The sequence below is a fragment of the Mustela nigripes genome, chromosome 7, assembly GCF_022355385.1.
Source record: "Mustela nigripes isolate SB6536 chromosome 7, MUSNIG.SB6536, whole genome shotgun sequence".
In the NCBI taxonomy this organism is placed as follows: domain Eukaryota; kingdom Metazoa; phylum Chordata; class Mammalia; order Carnivora; family Mustelidae; genus Mustela; species Mustela nigripes.
The window spans coordinates 45,145,901-45,166,685 of NC_081563.1; the positions used below are offsets into that span (position 1 = coordinate 45,145,901).

The 20,785-nt window shown below is 39.7% G+C and overlaps 1 protein-coding gene across 7 annotated transcripts in view; it reads right to left on the reverse strand.

Annotated features, from left to right (window-relative positions):
• CTNNA2 (catenin alpha 2) overlaps nt 1-20,785 on the reverse strand; it is a 1,132,931-nt gene that overhangs the window by 758,977 nt on the left and 353,169 nt on the right. For all 7 annotated transcript variants that reach the window (XM_059405715.1, XM_059405716.1, XM_059405717.1 and 4 more), the window contains 2 exons: nt 12,245-12,364; nt 8,231-8,497 (listed from right to left, as the gene is read on the reverse strand). In XM_059405715.1, coding sequence (XP_059261698.1) covers nt 8,231-8,497; nt 12,245-12,364 — 387 coding nt within the window. The remainder of the gene's footprint in view (nt 1-8,230; nt 8,498-12,244; nt 12,365-20,785) is intronic.

Sequence of the window (20,785 nt, forward strand, 5' to 3'; positions counted from 1 at the left end):
CTATTGTTTTTTGCTCGATGATTTTTTTTATAACTCTGTAATTGAAATGTAGAAGAGAAAATTAAATGGTCTTGGGGTATTTCCTTTGAAGTAACTATTTCAAAAAATGATAAAAAGGTAAATGATACTATTGAAAACATTCCTAGGTTTATAACACCTTAAGAAATTAAAACTGCTTGTTGAGATGCTGGCGGCTCAGTCTGTTAAGCGTTTATAACTCCAGGGCCCTGGGATCCAGACCTGCATCTGGCTCCCTGCTCTGCGGGGAGTCTTCTTCCTCTCTCTCCCTCTCTCTCAAATAAGTAAAAATTCTTAATTTAAAAAAAAAAATAAAGTGCAGGGCGCCTGGGTGGCTCAGTGGGTTAGGCCGCTGCCTTCGGCTCAGGTCATGATCTCAGGGTCCTGGGATCGAGTCCCGCATTGGGCTCTCTGCTCAGCAGGGAGCCTGCTTCCCTCTCTCTCTCTCTCTGCCTGCCTCTCCATCTACTTGTGATTTCTCTCTGTCAAATAAATAAATAAAATCTTAAAAAAAAAAAGTGCCTTAAGCTGACAAAATTCTCTGAAGGCGGTCTATACTCTGTCCATATTAATATCCCAAGTCTGGCTGGGCCCACAGCTTGGTTTCAGGTTGCCTTAGTTTACAGACATACAGAAACCCACTGGAATGTTCTTAGTGTTCTATTTGGCCACCAGATGTCAGTGTATGATAAAGAATGCTATAAGACCATGCAGGTTTCAAGCTAAAAGGCTTAAAAGGGCATTTCAATTAGTTTAATTTGCTGGAGCAGAAAAATATAGAAGCATTCTTTTGGGACAATATGTGGAGAAAAGCTGAGAATCTCTGGACCTTACTAACCTCTAGTCATTGATACTATATCCTATCAGATGGGAAAACCCATCTCTAATTTTTTTTTTTAAGTGTGTCTAAGATTTTAAGAAGTGAGAGTTAGTAAACACATACTAATGAAAGCTCAATTACACATAAATAAACTAAGTTAGAAAAACCTTAGATATAGAATTTAGATTTAGATGTTGAAAACATGTATCTGCACTAATTACTAGGCTTTTAATAATCATACTGTTCAGTAATATACGTGAATTAAGGGCTAGGGGGAAAAACAGCACAAGGAAGTTAGATCATGCAAAAAATCAAATATCTGAATCAAATAACTGAAACTCCTTAAGATTCCATAATTGAAATTAGAAAAATGTCTGGTGTTTTTAATTAACTTACATTTACTGTATAAAACGTTCACTTTTAATACATGAAAAGTACAGGCCTCAAGAACTGTGGACTCTCCGAACCATCCACTCTTCCCAAGCCTACTCCAACAAGAGACTTAGGACCTTGATAACCTCTCATCTTAACCACTCCCATTGCATGGTAGCTTTGCCCCTTCAGAATCCATTTTCTCCATCCCGCAGCCCCAGGGAAACTGTGACCACCCAGGCCCCTGCCTAGAGCACCAGCAACTTCTTAAGCCTCTTAAGTCAAACTCAGCCCCCTGCAAGGCCCACAAAGCTCTCCAGGATCTGCCGCCAGCTTAGCCACTTAGCCAGATTTCTCCTCATTCCCTGGGTTCCAGAATGGGGTATTTTTCTGAAGGTTGCCTCTGCATGGAAAGATGTTCTGAGAAACACCCTCATTCACACTTGAGCATGGTAATTCCTACTCATGCACCACCTCCTCCAGGAACTCTTCCAGGATTTCACCATCCCTAATCTTACCCACACCCCAACAGATACACACTCAGAAGGTTAGGTACATACTATATATGTAGTGCATACCACATCATTTATGCATTACAGTGACTAAACCTGTTCACACAGCATGTCTCCCTTATGCTTTGCAGTCCTACATTCTTTTATCTCACTTGGCATACTGTAAGCTCTTAATGGATCTTAGCTATCCAGCAGCTAGACCTTACTCCCAGGCTTAGAGATACTATCTCAGCAACCCCAGGTCACACATTTCTAGAAATTTACAGAGCTTGGAGTAGCCACCATATACCACAATCCAACTCCTGGGCTCTTCCCAAGTCCTGGGATACTTCTAAAGGCCATTAAATGGGAACCATTTCTTAGGAACATGGTGGCGATTATTAAGGAGTATTGATGGGGTGCCTGTGATTCTTGTTCTTGGGGTTGTGAGTTCAAGTCCCATGTTGGGCATAGAGTTTACGTTAAAAAAATACCAATACAATATTAAAGAACAGACATAACAACTGTGCAGATGTTAAGCCTTCAAAAATACTGGCATGAGCTCAGAAAGGCAAAGAGTTGCTGAATGTGTTTGCTCCATCTTTTTAGTACCTGAATTAGGAATCCAAAATTGCTTTCCCGAAGCTATCTGGTTCTGCTTACTGGCTTTCATTTTTATGAATTTGGCCTCCCGCTTGCTAATTGCTTTAGGACATAAACTACATCTTGCATTTTCCTCATCAGTATGTTTACAGTATTTTGTCAGGGCTTTCTCCTCTCTTTTCTGTCCTCACTCTAAAGTAATACACAGGAAACTTACCCTTTTCATAACCTAACATGGGTGCTCCCAGATGTCTGTAGTCAGAATGACTTTATAGAATGGAAATATATGTCTCCAAGTAGGCATTCTTTCTTGCCTGTTGTTGGAGAGATCATAACACTTAAGAATCCCTGAGCCAGCCAGAATTCTGGTTTGAGGTTCCTTAAGGGACCAGAGCTTCAACAGGCCCTTCTAAGAATTAATCTCCCTATCTAAAGGTGTCAGATGATATTTGGAGGAAAGTGTCAGTTGAAAAACTCTACTTCTTCAGATTCCTGCAGCCTAGATCTGAGGTCATGGATTTGGGCTTCATACCTAAGATGCCTGTCAAGCACTCTAGCTCTCCACTGGGCTTGAATTCCAATCCTGGATTCTAAACCCTACACCCAGATTGTTCTTACTCTTGGGTGTCCAGAAACCTCCATGTCCCAGAAATGGGCTGGAGTCTTGCTAGGAGATGAGTTACCAGCTGAATTCCTGTTTCTTAACCAGGTTCTTCCAACTAGAGCTTCTAGAACATCTGGGTACACCTGAAACAAGCACATACTTGAAAAGCCTTAGGGCTGTGACCACTGTAGCATAGAGATGCTCTCCAGCAGATAATTCTCCCCTTATTGAAGTTAGCCTAGACCCTCTAACCATGTCAGATGGACACAGTATCTTGCTATCCCTATTGGCCTGTGATGCAGATAGCCCATTGTGCCTTCTGCTAACCCTCCAAAACGTCTATCCACTGAATACTAGATCAGTGTGAGAATTAAAATTAGATCAAGGAAATCTATTTAAAGAGAAAGAAGCAGGGGTGGATATGTGGGATATGTGTATCCATGTGTATATGGATATGAAGATATGAGGGAGAGGAAGAAAACAAATTAGAGGAAGGAGGGTATGAAAAAAATCTGGTAGAAATAGAAAGGACAATTTATGTAGAGTTGGTAGGTCATGGTGACATTTCAGCTCACTGTGGCTGAGGCCAGACTGTCCTAGTCTTCAAGTACAGGTGTTTAAATCTTGCAAATTTGAATACAAATCAAAAAAAGGTACGTTTGGGACGCCTGGGTGGCTCAGTGGGTTAAGCAGCTGCCTTCGGCTCAGGTCATGATCCCAGCATCCTGGGATGGAGTCCCATATCGGGCTCCTTGCTCGGCAGGGAGCCTGCTTCTCCCTCTGCCTCTGCCTGCCTCTCTGTCTGCCTGTACTCACTCTCTCTCTCTCCCTCTATCTCTGACAAATAAATAAATAAAATCTTGAAAAAAAAAAAAAAAGGTACGTTTAATACTATTAAGATCCCCCCACACATTCCAAAGTTGAAACAGTTGAGAACTAGAAAATAAAAACACATAGATATTTCGGGGTCCTTATTACAAACTCAGACACAGTGTTACAAAGGAGGGGCAGGAGTAGAGGTTAGAGTACAAGGCTCAAAGAGGTAAGAGCTAATGGCAGCCAAGACATACAAGCAAGGACTGGAATCTTAAAGAACTCAAACTCAAACTCAAAACAGTAAAATATGAGAAAATAGTAAATATGCTAGCCTTATGCTTTATTCTCTTTCTAGGCTGTAGAACCAAAATACGTTTTTCTACAGGCTGAGAAGATGGAACAAGTGGAGAAAAAAATAAATGTATACAAAAAAAGAATTACTAATCAAGCAAATGGGCAAAACTTAAAGTTAGAGGAGTTTGAGATACTGTTTATGATCTGATTTAAGAGAAAACAAAAGGGAGGTTAAGCTTCTGCCTTCGGCTCAGGTCTTGATCCCAGGGTCCTGGGACTGGGTCCCAGACAGAGATCACACGTAGGCAGAGAAGCAGGCAGAGAGAGAGAGGGGAAAGCAGGCATTATGCTGAGCAGAGAGCCCGGTGCGGGGCTTGATCCCAGGACCCTGGGATCATGACCCGAGCTGAAGGCTGAGGGTTTAACCCACTGAGCCACCCAGGCACCCCGAGAAAATAAAAAATTTAAAAGAGAAAGGGTTATCAATTATAAAGACTGGGTTATGAATGATGTTATTGTCTATTTTTCTAAAGCATCTTCTTTTACAAAAGTAGATTCAAAAAACAAAATACAGTGTATGTTCTCTTTAAACAGAAATTCTGTAGGAATAATTTTTAATTTTCCTTTCCTACTCTTAAATTTTCTGGCAGTCAAAACTGACATTATAATAGGATTTACTTCTGAGTAGTCATTATATTTTTTACAAATTCTTTTTAGTATTCCTTAGTAGTTTCACCAGATAAAATTAACCACCTCAAGCTGCCACATTTTAAATGGAGGTTGATTTTTCCATTGATTAGCAATCATTTTCTTTTTGCTGTTTTATCATTAGAGACTCTTGACAGTTTTAAGTTGTTAAAAATACTGTGGTTTTTTTTTTTTTATTCATTCTCTTGCTTCAGAAATCACTACATCAACTCTTCATGTAGGCAGAAGAAGAGTGCCAGAAAATAGGTCACCATGCACTGAGCCATAATTCTAAGTAACCAGACAGAAAATCAGTCCTGTAATTTTAGATAATGTAAAAATGCTAATTTTTACCTTGTTCTTAGTCAACTAGCACACTTTAAGTCACTTCTGCATCCAACCTCCCATTAAACTCAGTTGGCACACTGACGATGAATATGAAGTGTGTTTCAAATTCAACATTAGAGCATGCTTGTCATCCTGATGATGAAATTGTATATTTCTACAGTTCCTTTAACTTCAGGATCTCAAAACACACTTTACTTGTTAAAATCTCCATCACATTGGCAAACCATTAAACTAAGCATCAGGAAGGGATATTGCCAGAAAAATAAGTCACAGAAAGTTTGAATGAGTTTTCCCACCCAGTGTGGTATCGATTTGTTTAATATCTGAGAATAGCACTGAGCATTCAAGACAGATGTCTGAATTCTACAGCAATTTCAAGTCAATATGCCTGGGGAATAAAAAAATACCAACGTATTCATTATGTAACCATAGAACAGAAATGTATAATTCTGTTACAAAGAGAAGGAGACATTATTTTTTTAGTGAGAGAATTTCAAGTATCATTAAAGACTATGTAGATTTGTTGGTGTCAGGTGATAGAAAATCTACAATTGGTTACTTACCTTGTACCTTGTCATACTCAGTGATATTTATAAGTAATATTTACTATGTTTAATAAAGTACTGAAATTTCATTAACTTAATCTTTAGAGAATCACACCAAATGGAATTACTATCTATAAATTACCAATTTACATGGCTCCACAAGTTGATTTTTATCAACCTCTGAGAAATAAAATTTTATACATTAGATAATGTTTTATGCAATTTATATAGCATGAGAACCCATACACATTTAATAATGAAATATTACTTGGTTCATATATTTAGCTAAGATATAATTAGCTAACATACTTAATGTAATAAATATTAGTTGTAAATTAATATAGTGATGAGTTAATATGCCATGTTCTATTAAAAAAAAATTCATGTATTAACTTCCCAGAGCCATGTTTATCCAGCATATCACTACAGTTAAAAACAAAAATATCACCGTTGAACGTTTATTATATGTCAACAGACTCTGTTAACAGATTTTCCCCACATGGCCTTAAGTTGTATGAGTCCAAAGCCTTTTGTATTACTACAATGATGCCTCAGTTGTTAAATTCATTTTGGGCAGAAGCTCCTTTCAATGAAAAGTCTGGAGTCAAAGAGATCAGGAAGCTATCACACTTGAGCAGAAGGTGGCAGCAGCAGAAGGGTCTATATTTCAAGGGAGCTCTCTGTATACTATGCTTCTACTCTATCTAGCTCCACAGGTTTTATTTACTTTTTGATTATAAAATAGGATTATAAAAATGCAGTTGGGTCAAAATCTGACTACATAATCTACCTATTAACGCATTTTTTAAAAAGTACCATTTCATAAAGTAATTCTGTATTTGAGATAGTTTTGCAATTTTCTATTTATTCTGTTTAACTGACGAGGCATTTTTTGGTCTAATGCACACTTTTAAAATTAATGTAGCATTATAATGTTTTAAATATCTGAGTACTTCACCTGTGCATTTTCATTTCCTTAAAACTTGGGCTTCTTTATTCTTATTCCAGAAAGAAACTTGTACCATTACTCCATCGAGTTGTAAAAGAATGCCCAATTTTTATCAGAATTGTCTGAACATTATAAAACTTAAGAGTCAATAGTTTTCCTACCCAGGATCATGACATCATTTACCAAGAAGTACAACTCTATTGTATAACCTAAGCACCAAACAAACCAAAAATCAAAAGTACAAAAAGTACCACTCAGTGCTTTTTTTTTGGTCCTCTACAACTGTATCAGGATTGTTTCTAACATTTATAAGGAAATAAATTAAGAAATAAAATAAGGCCACCAAATTGTTCATTTTTGTCAACAGGATCTGTTTTTCCATGATTCTATGTTTTGCACCTGGGAAATGTATTGATTTGTTATGTGTATTTTAAAACTGGTAACCTTACTGAACTCTATTAGTGCCAACAGAAAGTTTGTGAATTATGTATTAAACCCCAATTTCTGCAGTAAATGCTTTAAATGACATTGGATCCTCACCAAAAAACCCTAGGAAACAGTATGCAGTCTAAGCGATGGATATTTTGGCTAACAAAAAATAGAAGAGGACAGACCCCTGTGAAAACTGTGAACGGCTATCTGAAGTGTTATAATTTTCCTTCCATTGTATCTCACAGCTTTATGTCTTCAGCAATCACTGCTTTGTTCCTGATCCTCGTTCCCAGCCAGTCATCCCCTGTCAAAAATTCACGTCAACAGATCCAAAAGCAAGCTCATCATCTTTCTCCACAGCTTTTTCTTTTATGAATTCCTATAATACCGTGTTTTATCACTTAAAAGGTATTTAATACATTCTACTTCTCCCATCTCCCTACAGGAAAAGAGAACCCTTGAAAACAGATACAGCTTATTTTAAATCTTGGTAGCCCTCCAACACATGTAGGCTCTCACACTGAACACAGGAGGAACTCAGATGACTTCTAGCTTCCCCTAGGTGAACCCATATTCTGACCCAAGGAAAGTGAGGGCTGTCATCCTGCGGTCTTTGATTACAAGCATCCCTCTTACTCACTTTGATGCCGTCCTCCCATTACTTCCCTCACTGGGACACACCCTTCAGAAGTAGCAGGTGCAGGATGTGGGTCATTCGTGGGTCCAACACAGGTGCTACCCAGAGGAGCTGATTCAAGGAAGTCAGGGATCCCATGCGGGATCAGGGGGCAAGAGAGTTGGTCACTGATTTAAAATGAAGACATGGAGGGTAGTTCTTCACCCAGGGGCAACACAGAGGCAGTGAATACCTATACTGCCTATGACATTCGCCCCTTTAAAAATAAAGAACCTTCCAAATGATGAACTATCCCTAAAATAGCCAGTGGGATAGGAAACTAACAGCTTACAGGGTTTCTGCTTGCATCAGATCAGCTCCTCTCAAACACTGTTGCTAGATCCTTTAAATGTAAGGAAACTAGGCTCTGCCACTATGCTGCATTCCTAATAACAAACACATTATATAGTTTACCTCATTAGCACAAGCCTCCCAGAGGGGTAAATCCAGGTATACTATTATGGCCCTCCAACCCCAAATCATTTCTTTCAATCCAGGTGTGTACCCCTCTGCATCGCTGATGCACACATCAAATACATTGATATTCACACCAAATCACACACATTGATACTCACATCAAACTCATTGAGAGCTGCAGCCAGCTCGCCGATGCCTGTGTGGCCTTTGGCTTCATCGGTGGGCGAGGTAGCTTGAGCAGCATTGGAGATGCCAGCAATGGCCTCCTGGACTTGTTTAAACACATAATCTCGGTTGGCTCTTGTGGCAGCAACATCCGGGTGGCGGAGAAACGCTTGGGAGGCTGTGTACAGCATTGTAGCGTTCTTCTTCAGAGCCCCTCGGGCGGCCGCCATCTCATCCCGACAGTGAGGGTCCTTCAGCTCCTGTGTACACAAAACAGGAAACATGGTACATTCATGAAGGTTTCCGCAGAAGCATTTGTTCTAGAACTTAGAGTCCCAGACTCAATTTCATAAACCCTACTGAATTTTAGAATCTATATTCTCCCCTGTCCTCGCTCTAGCCACCGGGACTTTGCATATAATGTTCTTTCTGTATGAAATGCCTGAGCACTCCTCTTCCACCTACCCTTTCACCAGACATGGCCGATCCTCCTGGAATGTACGTACTCCATCCTGCTAAGCTATGCCCCCTTCTATCTGCTCCCACAAGCCCCTATCCCCTCCTATCAACATTTATTAAACTTTACTGTATTTACTTCAAGATGTTTCCCTCATATATTGTGTCTAGTAAGAGCAGGAAGCCTTGTCTATCTTACTTAGAGGCTCTTCACTCCTTAGCAGTGGTTGGCCCCTAAGAGGCACTCAAAATATTGCTGGGAAAAATGTAAAAACCAAGCTATGGACAGTCAGTAGCTTGCATGGATCAGAGTTCACAAGCAGCAGAAGGAAAACTCAAACTTCAGTCTTCTGATAATGCTTGCCTCCATATTCAATTACGATTACAGATATGGGCAATCAGACCTTTCTGAGTTTTGCTTTGTCTATCACTGTCACTGCATTATCATTTCTGGAATAGGGTTCTTCCTTCCTTCCTTTCTTTCTTTCTTTTTTCAAGCTACTCTTAATGGCAGCTCAATCATGGAGTTTAGTGACTAAGAATAGATCAAAGATGATTTGTCTTCATAGTTTTGGCTGTCAAAATACAACCACTGGGGAGTTTCTTGATCTTCAGCTTTAAAGAGTATTGTTAAGAAAATGTTCACATCATTTACGGAAATGTTAAAGGCAATGCAGCTCTCTGAGACCATGTAGGATTGCCAGCTGAGGATCGCAGAGAGATTCCCCCACACCCCCAAATCTTCAAAACATCATTAAAGGTTACTTGAACCACTAGGGTTCAATGTCTATTTGTTCACTTGGTACATCATATATAAATGACTTGGCAATAATGACATCTTCTCTTTTATCGGTCAAAATAATTCTAAGACAGGGACGCCTGGGTGGCTCAGTTGGTTAAGCAGCTGCCTTCGGCTCAGGTCATGATCCCAGCGTCCTGGGATTGAGTCCCACATCGGGCTCCTTGCTCAGCGGGGAGCCTGCTTCTCCCTCTGCCTCTGCCTGCCATTCTGTCTGCCTGTGCTCACTCTCTTTCCCTCTCTATCTCTGACAAATAAATAAAATCTTTAAAAAAAAAATAATTCTGAGACAAGCACATTATATTTTATCTAGGATTGTCAGGTAAACTGATAGTAATAATTAAGTGAACCATCTATCCTCTTTTGCTTATGGACTGACAAATTTATGCCAGCCAACAGGATTTCTAATACGGGGTTATTTATTTTTAGCCCTCAACATGAACACAAATAGGTAACCAACACCTGAGTGTATTCTCTAGGCCGGGCAATAAGCTAGGCATTGAAAGTAGAAGGTTTCTCCTGAGTAGTTATAAAGGGCCTTTTTAATCTCCAGAAGAGTGGTCTAGAAGTTAGATGTTACTTTATACTAATAAAAGAAAAATCTAAATGTGGAAGTGAGAAATGGAAGGGGGGGTTCTCCACATAAAAATATTTGAGGACACATTCTTTAATAACCTAAGACAAAAACAAAGCTGCAATCTAAATGTTGAATTATGAATTGGTTAAGTAAATGACTGAAGTTCTTGATAGACTCTGTGGATATTATAATTCACCTTCATCAAACAATATGGATAATGTTTATAAATGAAAAAGCACAATACAACATACATACCTGTATGTAAAGTAGGATTATAAATATGTTAAAATATGAAGATAAATAACTGAAAGGCAATATACTAAAATTGCACCATTTTTTTTTTCTTGGGTGGTTGGGTGTTATATGCATTTTTATATGCATTTCTTCCAATTCTACTATTTTTTCTAAATTTTCTTGGAAGAGTCTAGCAATTAATTAAAATCAAGGTATTAATGAAATAAGTGATATGGATGGACATTCTCATAAATAGCTCATACCCTTCCATAGATTTTAATACCCAGATTATATCTACACTGATGACTAGTTTTTCCTCTCCAACCCACATGTCTCTTCTATCTGACATTTTTACATGGAGAGCTCACAAACATCTCAAAAATCAGTATGTCTGAATATGAAATTTTAATTTCTATACCCAACTGACTCAGTCTTCTCCATCTCTATAAATTCACCACCATCTACCCATTTGCTCAAACCAGAACCTTAGAACTCAACTGGTTGCGGTCACTCCCTAACCTGACATATCCAACTTAACATCAGATCCTCAGAGCTCTATTTTAAAAATTAACTTTCATTCTTTGTAATCTTCTCCATTCCTATCACTACCAACTCACTAAGACCATCTTTCACCTAGACATCAGCCCCTCCCAAATATAGATTTTCTCTCCTCCTTACTCCCTTGTGTTCAATGTATCAAAAAATACTAAAATGGAAGTTTGAGACCCTGATACCAAATTTTGAACTACTGAGCTACTATCTATCCACTTATAATAAAAAACAAAAATTTTCTAAGACTCTGGATGTCCTGGCCCCTATCTTTCTTGCCAACTGCCCCTTTGGTTCACTAAGGTCAAGATTCAATGTCTTTTTTTTTTTCCTTCAGTGGTTTAAATAAGCTAGGTAGCTTTTTGATGTCACATTTGTGCTTCAGAGTAACTTCACTCCTACCCATCTTCTACTTCGGAATCTTACACAAAGTCCACTTGAATTTTACTAATTATAATATCATCATGTAATCTAACATCACATATGTGTATGCCTCTCACACAAGGAATACTGTAAGCACTTTAGGGGCAGGAACTAGATCTTAACCGAGTTTATAATATCAGCATTCCTTCAGCATGGCACAGATGAACACTCAACACACGTCTGTTGAGTGGAACTTTCTTGTCGGTCATAATCTTAAGGCACTAGGAATTGCCCCAAATGTTGAATTCTAGGAACAGTCAAGAGGTTGGGTGGAAAGGATTTTAATCAACCCCTCCACATTTGGAGAGGTTTTTCTAGGGGGAAAAAAAAATAAAAATGCACATCTTGAGAACAAAAGTCTAATGGTACTCAATGAGTAGGCCTGGCTAAAATTAGGGGTGCTATCTCAAGACAAAGGGAGACACAGTATCTCCTGTGAGCCACCTACATCAAAGTAACTCACCTGTGTTATCCCATACCCTGCCCCTTTCTCTCTGCCTTTCCTTGATTTTCTTTACATTGTCTTCCTGTCTTTCAGAAAGGTTTCAACATGCTGCACATTCTGGCTCTGCATATGCATGGTGGTGTCTTTAGGGCTAGGAAATAAAAAGTGAGGGCAAGTAAAGGAGTGGTGTCCAAATGGCATCCATAACACCACACCAAAGTTTGATATTTCAACTGGGGAGCTTTTTCTGTAATAGAAAAAAGCTTAGAATGGTTCCCACCAGTCAAGCAGAAGGCCCGTGACCTACTCTAGGTAGGCAGGGCTGAGAGAGTCCCCCAGGGCCCACAGTCGTATGAAAACCAGCCCATTGTAGGAGGCAGCCCCTGTGGATCACAGGTTCTGGGGGGCATTTGGAACTTGATCACCTCCAGATGAGGCTGATCTGTTGGTCAGGCCTATCAAGCTAGGAGGTTACTTAGACAAGCATTGTCTCCCCTAGCATTTCCAAAAAAAACTTCTCCCACCTGTTGTCTTCTTGCTGCTACGTAGTTAAGTTTCACCATTTCTTTCCCAAACTCTTTAAAGCGGTTTGCGAGGTCTTGCTCATTTGTAGCATTTTTGACAGCTTCTAGGGCCTCTTCCACCTGAGATAATAAGAAACAATATTTATAAATGGAAAGAATGGATATATTAAACACGTTAGAAATGGTCATTTTAAAAAAAAATTAACAATTAACACTGAAGTAAAATAGAAGAAAAGTACCCCTAATAAGCATTTAAAACAAGAATATTTGTTCACAATACACCGAATATTTTGTATCTGAGAGGTAACTGCAGAAGGCTTGGAGCATTAGAACTATATTGACTGTATTTTACTGGGTTATGATTCTGATAAGGATTACAGACTTCACGGATTCCTGGATGGCTCAGTTGGCTAAGCACCTGCCTTGGGCTCAGGTTATGATCCCAGGTTATGATCCCAGGTTATGATCCCAGGATCCTTGGATGGAGTCCTGAATCAGGCTCCCCGTTGAGCAGGAAGCCTGCTGTTCCCTCTTCTAACTTTTAGTAGAAACATACAGAAAAGCAGACCTAAGAAGAAAATAGGCAATTTGAAAACAAACTCTAGAAACCTTCAAAGGAGGAAGTGCGTTCACAAAAACTGAAGGAACTCCTGCAAGCTTGAGCGCACTTGGATCTGCACCCACAGTTCTCGTCAACACTTCTGAAGCTGGAACTAAGGGGGCTCTAACTGTAACCTGAGCTTACACCCTGCCATCCATAGACAGAGGAGCTGCTGAGTCTGGAGAAGCAAGGGCATTTGAAGTTTTGTTGCAGGTGCAGGTGGCATCAGCTGGGGTAGGATGGGGGTGGGCAGAGGGACAGCATGCACACTTTCCTAAAGATGCATCCTGCTTCCAAATTCCTGCCAACCGTGTCACGGAACTTTCCCAGGGAGGCCCTGGACTTGAATTATGAATTCCACTAAGCAATCTTTTAGAAAAGATCTGAGGTTTTGGTAGATACTAAAATCTTCTCTCCAGAATGATTTTAACTTTAGTATAGGGTGAAGATTTCCACAATAGGTCATACCCTAATGCCTGTGGTATCAATTAAAATGATATTAATATCAATTAAGATATTAATAAGTAACCAACTACATCGTTGTCAGTTACACTGCATTATTATAGGAAAAATTTTATCAGAGTAAATAACCAAAAATAAAATTCTGAGCAAGCAAGGCACAAGACAGATACGTGTTTGCAAAATCAAAAGTTCTTCTATATAAAAAGGGAGCCTAGTAAAGAGGCCTTCACTAATGCAGGCTATTGATAGAAGAAATGGAAAAAGAACAGCAGCTCAGAAATGTGAAATGCAGAAAATGCAGGGTCTACTGCAGAATTCTGATTAGCTTTTGTAGTCTGGAGCAAATCAAAAGACAACATACAGGGAGTTCATTTTGACAACGCAGAAATATGAAGGACCACTAAAATGGCTAGAAAAAGCCAGAGATGAACATAGTTCTGAGCTATGGAGATACATCTTTGTTTGAGCTTGACACAATCACAAAGGTAGCCAATTCAACATCCTTATCAAATTTCACTGAGTGGAGGGAGAGAATAGTGTATATAAACTAGTGATAATAGGTATCGTCAAACCTTTTACTCCATAGATATGATAATGTCATTCAATTTACTAAATAAGCTAACCCATTATTAAGGAAAGAGGTGTAGCAAGCAATGAAAATTTAGAATGGTGATAATCTAGACTCCACATAAAATTAAGTTTCCATTCATATCTTGTATGGAAATTCTCCATCTATTTTTTCTTAATTGTGAAAATATAAAATGATAATTAAACTTCTCAGTGTTGATCCTTTCTTTTCCAATTCCTAGACAGGCTCTAATTATGCTCAAAGGAAAGCAACAAGTATCACTGAAAAAAGGACTGTTTTAAGGATGCCTTTTTTTTTTGAGACTCAAATCAAGTCACATTTTATGGTATGGAATGGGCTATATAAAGCATTTTCATAGTTTAATTAGAATCTCATATCTCAAACCTTTAAAACAACAAATCAGTGATGTCTCACTTTCTAATAGATTTATAATTATCTTAACATGGCTATCAACAGCATCACTGAGAGGACAGCTCTTGGCAGTTAATTTGTTCCTGCTGCTTATTTGAGCTGTAAATCTTTCCTGAGGACATAAAAACTGGTTCCAGAGAAGAGCAACATAATTATCTCGGAAGGAACTAAATCTTGGATTTGTTTTCTAATATGTATAAAAAAGTCTTCTTACCAATTATTAATCAGACCAATTTGGAAGAGTTATTTTGTTGTGTTACACCTAACATTTTGGTGATCTTTGAAGAAGCCAGTCACTGGTTTGAATTTATGTTTCTAATTCAGCCAAGTTTTTTCAAAAAGAAACACCAATAATGGGGTAGACTTATCCTACTTGGAGTTTTAATCTAGAAGGATTAAAGGTAGACTTATCCTACTTGGAGTTTTAATCTTGAAGGATTGGAGAGGTCACCTAGCGGGAAAGTCTCACATAGAAACATGGTTCAGCATCAGTCCAAGGTCCCCCCCAAAATGGAAGAAATGGAACTAAAGTTGAAGGGGTATGTGTGTATGTGGGAGGGGGAGAGACAAAAGGGGAGATTGCTGAAGGGACATAAAGAGAGAAAAAAAAAATGGAGAAAGGGAGTGACCAGGTACTTTTTGAGAAGTCAAAATAAATTGAAAAATCAAGTTTTTATTTTTGAACAGAGCCAAGAATATTTTCTTTCTGGGTGTTGGGGTTAAAAGAAGGGGACTCCCCAGAAGCCAAACAAACACCTTAAAAGCAGTTCTTCTACAGAAGAGCCTGGGACAGTGTTTCCAAAAGCTTTCTCCACCTCACTGGTCCCCGGTCCCCACAGGGTCAGAAATAAGTCAGTATGTGTGAAGAGCTGCAGGCAGGTCACGCTGCCCTGTATTTGAACCCCAGCTAGGTCATTTGTCTGCCTTGTGATCCAGGTAAGCCCCTTAACCTTTTGGACCCTCAGCGTCTTCATTAATAAAATGAAAGTAATAATGTCGACATATTATACAAGGTTGTTTTAAGAACGGTGGGAGATAAGAAGGTATATCCATGGAAAATATGAAGATGGTCAATTTAAGTCCAATTATCAAATAAATATAAGTGGGCTAAATGCTCTAATTAGGATACAGACTCTCAGATGGAACTTTTAAAAACAGACCCAACATGTTACTAAGAGATCATTTAAACAATAAGTACAAAAAGTTGAAAACAAAACCTCTCATGCTCATGAATTTTAAATGCACTAAGTTCTAAATATATAAAAAGCCAGTCTCAACACACAAAGAACCCAGGAACTTGACTAGATCAAAGTATGTTACAGAAATGGAAGCCAAAGACTTCCTCTCTTTTCCCAGATAAATCAGGCATACTGTATATGAAGGAAAGAAAAGGAAAAGAAATAACAAAAGAGCAAACAGAGTACCTGGCAAAAAGTGAGGAGCTCCTTAAACAGGGGTACTGACCTGCCGCATAGCGTCCAGCTAAGGGAAAAATATTTCCCCCCACTAAGTTTGAAGAAACGAATGTCTGCAGACTGGGCCCTTGGGAAGAGGGGAAGCAACACAGTGAAGAAGACACGGCAGCTGCTGGCAAGGGCTCTGAGGAGAGAGGTGCTCCTGGGGAAGAGTTTTAAGGGGGGAGCTGGGGAGACTCCATGTTCCGGATTGGGAAGTTGTTTTCAGTGAGCTCATAGCAGGGGTCCTTAGAGGCAGCTGCCGTAGTTTCCCTCATTATAAACCCGTGGCAGTCCTGGACAGGGCAGCCGGCTGATCTCCTCCCTCAACAGGCTGGGCTTAGGAACACCAAGGGAGAACCCTTTGCTCAACCACACATTCCTGTCCTTATTATTGGTAGCTTATGCAGCTGAAAAGACTCAAACACCTAGAAAAGATATTAAAATTTCTTCCCTCATTAGTGGATTTAGATAGTATTTTCAGAGCTTGTCACTTAAAACTCTTAAAATCTTGGTCTTTCAAAGCTTGTTCAAAATAGCCTCTACCCCCATTCTTAAAGCAGGCCTGCCTGCCAGTCTACAGCTGTGTCAAATCATTTGAGATCAACTCTTTAAATCAGTCTCCAATTTTCCTGATTGGAATTTCACTTATTTACTTCCATACGCAAAAAGTAGTCTGAAGTCATTCAGTCATTCAGTACTAGTTAAGCAGGCATTTGGGGATGGGGGTAGTACTGAACTGAGATTCTGATCCCCCCCCTTCTGGACTGTGCGATCTGGTTCTCCGACTGACATTTACTGTCCATACCAGCCTTGTAAATCATTGGTGTAACGATCCTAAATTCCACTGGGACAGATTGACCTCATTCCAGGGTCCTACCATGGATAGTGAATTGATTGGACTTTAAGTGACATTGATGAAACTATTTAAGAAGTCATATATAACTCTTTTATTAGGATCTGGTTTTATGGCTAAATTAAAAATATTATCTTGGGGCCACCTGGCTCAGTCAGTTAAGCGCCCTCTGATCCTTGATCTCAGCTCAGGTCTTGATCTCATGGTACTGAGTTCAAATCCCACATTAGGCTCTACACGGGTCATGGAACCTACTTTAAAAAAAAATTTTTTTTTAAATATCTTGGAAATAGTAGTTGGCTAAGTAAATACACAAATGGATGTAAGATTCTGCATCTTATTACTTTACTTGTTTAGCCACATACTCGGGTTTGACCACAGTGATCCCAGCATCATTACATTTTATGTCTCTGCTTCCTAAAGCTGGCCTTCTTGATTAAATATTCTCTTCCTTGATAAGCTGCCCCTCCTGATTAAATTTTGTTTTCTTGTTAACAAGAAGATGATTTCGTCAGAAAGCAAGAATGATTAAATGCTAGTGTCACGTATTCTTAAAGTGTCATGGTTTATGAAGCACAACCGTAATACAGCTTATATTTCCAAACTTATTTTTAGTACAAGAAAAATGACACCAGTCAGTGTCACCGAGCACTTTGGAGATGTACCAGACACTGTTCTAAATGGCTTACATACACCTAATTTCATCCCAGAAAACAGCCCTTTGCAGTAGAAATTCTCCCTATTTTTACTTTATGGAGGAGAGATTCAGGTCAACGTAGTTGCCCAAGTTTCCCGAAAGGACTCCCAGCAAGTGAGTGTGGGAGCCTGGGTCTGAACTAAGGCAGTTTGCTCCAGAGTTCATGCTTTCAACTCTCCAGCTCTCTCTTACGCCTCAGTTTCCCAGAAGAAGACAGGTTTATAAAGGGTTTGGATTATACTGACCATCCCATCTGATTATGAATATTCACTAAGAGCTTTGTCCCATCTGATCAGCCTCTGGGTTCTAGCCATTTGATCTCTTTAATGACTTTAAAATTGACCTCCCTTTCACAATACACACTGGCATTGCTGTCATCCAGGCTTCCTTTCGTTCACTGGCCTGGATAATCTCAATGGTCTCTTCATCCTTCTCCTTGCTGAGACTCACCCCTCTTTTAATTCTTTTTTCACATCACTACCAAAATTTTTTATCTAAATCACAAATCTGATTCTGATGCTTAGACGGACTCAATGATTGCCCATAACCCACATGTAGAGTCCAAACAAATCATCCTGGTCTCTGAGGCACATGTGTCTCCCTGTTCAGCTCTATCAGTGCCTCTCCCCACCCGGTTCTCCAGGCTGCAACAAGACAGCATCAATTATGTTACTGACGACACCCCAAGTCCTTTCTCTTGCTCTCATGCCTTTGTTCTTTCCCTTGGTTTGTGAAGCTCTCTGTAGTTAATGTCTGTTGTCCGACCTGAATCCATCTCCTTCCTTAAGGCATGAGCACCCCTTTTGCATTCAGTAAACTCTCTTTCCCTGAGCTGGTTTTCAAATCCAAAGCCACACATTGGCCTGCTCTGCCAAAACATGGCTAGGTCTTTGAACTATTATTCCTTTCCCATTTGGCCTGATGTCGAGCCTCGTTACTAGAGAGTGCTAGGTGGCAACCAAGGAAGAAAGATTTTGTTCCTTGGTTCTGGTATGCTCTCCCCAAAGGTTCTGCAGCAGAAGTAGCCCCTCCAACACCAGGTGGCCAGCAGCTTCCCTTAGCATGGTCCCCCTTGGATGATGCTATGTGGAATGCCCCCAGTGAGATAGCTCTTGGTGAGTATTTTTTCTTGACACGCTAAGGGCATATTTCCAGCAAGTTCCATTAGCTTGTGTGGCACCTCAGTGACCTATCATAAAGTAAAGTAGGAAGATCTGATCTTGGCCCTGACTTAGGGTGGTGGGGTTGGGGGTGGTCTCCCTGAAGTACTCTATCTCAGACCGTGGGGTAGCAGCTTCTCCTTATATTTGCCATCCCTATGTCCTTAGCGCTGTCTTGTTACCCAGTCTCTTATGACTCTAATCTGCTACGGGACTTCACAATTTTCCATATTAAACTCTCTGCTGAAATCACTGTGCAGATTCAATCTCATTATTGCACAGAATTATACATCCCCCAACTCTTCTGAGGGACCAACTTCTTTCCAGTCACCCTCAACTCAGAGACCCTAGCTTAGGCTTGGGCTTGTGACCCCCAACCTGTTCGGTCTGATCCAAGAAATTGATTCTGGGAAAGGTAAATCTCATTCAGTTTAATGAGACCCAATCCCGAGACCTCCTTCTCCCAGCCATGTCACCCTTCCTCATATCGTCGTGAAACGACCAACACTGTAATTTGGTTGAACTGATTCTATCCATGGCTTGGGGGATGGTGACGGAAAGGAGTAGGTGCTGACCAAATTTAAAAATCAAGTGCTAACCAGCACATCCCATTTCCCCTCTAAATAACCCAGAGATAAGCCCCTAACTCATAAGCCAAAAGGACTAACAAGACTGTGGAGCATTTATTTGAGCTATTAGGGAAGAGAATTTACTCTTTCTAGCTATCTTTAGTCTAGAAGCATGTAAATTCGTGGTTAGCAGCCATCTTGAGACCGTGAGAAAAGGACCTACAGAGAAGAGTGTCCTTCAAGAAGAAAAGGAGATAGAAACCCGGTTCTTGTCACATTTTTGTGCCTTGATCAAACCTTGCCTAAAGCTAATTTCCTCTAGACTTCTTAGTTTGGTGAGCCAATATATTCCCTTTTAAAATACCACATTGAATTGGGTTTCTGTTATTTAAAGTGGAAAACATCCATTTATTATATTTTTATTCTAGGTGAGATCCCACAGTAATATGCACATTTTCCCAGCATGCAGTGCTTTCTTTCTTACTATCTCCCCCAGTAACCTATAGTTTTGAAGGCAGGGCTGAGACTTAGTCACCTTTGAAGTTATCTAAGCACAGTATCTTGTATAAACTGAGCCTCCAATAAGTACTTCCTGAAAGGATAACTGAATACATAAATGAATTCCAAACAACCCAGCTGCATGACGTTTATGCCACGATATCTCTGATGGAAAAGATATGCTAAGGGGTACTGGAGTAGCTCAGTCAGTTAAGTGCCTGACTCTTGATCTTGGCTCATGTCTTGATCTCGGCTCATGTCATGATCTCAGGCCTTGGGATGGAGCCCTCCATGCCCAGTGGAGAGTCTGTTTGAGGATTTCTCTCTTGCTGTCTCTCCCCCGTACTCTCTCTCTTTCTCAAACAAATAAACCTTTAACTTTAAAAAAAAAAAAAGATATGCTGAGAACGTGTGCAATAATCTCTACCTTTGTAATCAGAGACAGAGCTATTTTACATCAAGTAACTGTTGTTTTTTAAACACCAGAGCTACATTAGAGCTGTAGGACTAAACAGGCACCTATTGAGAAATAATTCGTAACTGAGGACACTCGACACTATTTTAGGCTAACGTCACAAAAAGCAGAGGTAATATCAAAGTCTGCCTCATCAATGCTTCCCAAACAAGGGGACAGCGGCATTAGATCCGGCCCCTGATGGCTATGAAGGTAATCTGACTTCTTTGGGAAACTGATGAAGGAGTTGTTGTTTTTCTATTTTGCCATTGCACTTTCTAGAGAGAAATCTGAGATAATGAAGAACATCATTATTCCAGGACCTAGCCTGAAGACAGGGGGGTTGTTTTCTCTAACACATACATGTCAAGATGAGTTTTCGTAATATCATCACCATTGCTTAGAATTGACAATACATTCTGATTACATTAATTCAGAGTCTAGGAAAAATAAATATCCCTCTTCATGATCATCGATTGTAATGCAGGATTCCTTAAAAAGTCTAAAATGCCACATATCAACCAAACATACTGACAATGTCAACTGATTGCAGGATATATCAGATGACTGGCTAGGGAATCACTCACCAGCAACTTCAACGAGAAAATTGATTATAATTCAGTATTTTTTTAAATGATGTCTGATGTGCAAATGATTACTTTAGCTCTGCTCAGGAACATCACATTTCCACCTGGGGGACAACCCAACTTTGAACTATAGGTCACTCCAAAACTGTCATTCAGTCCTGAATTTAAAACAACTACAGTGGCAAAAACTTTGGCAGCCATGA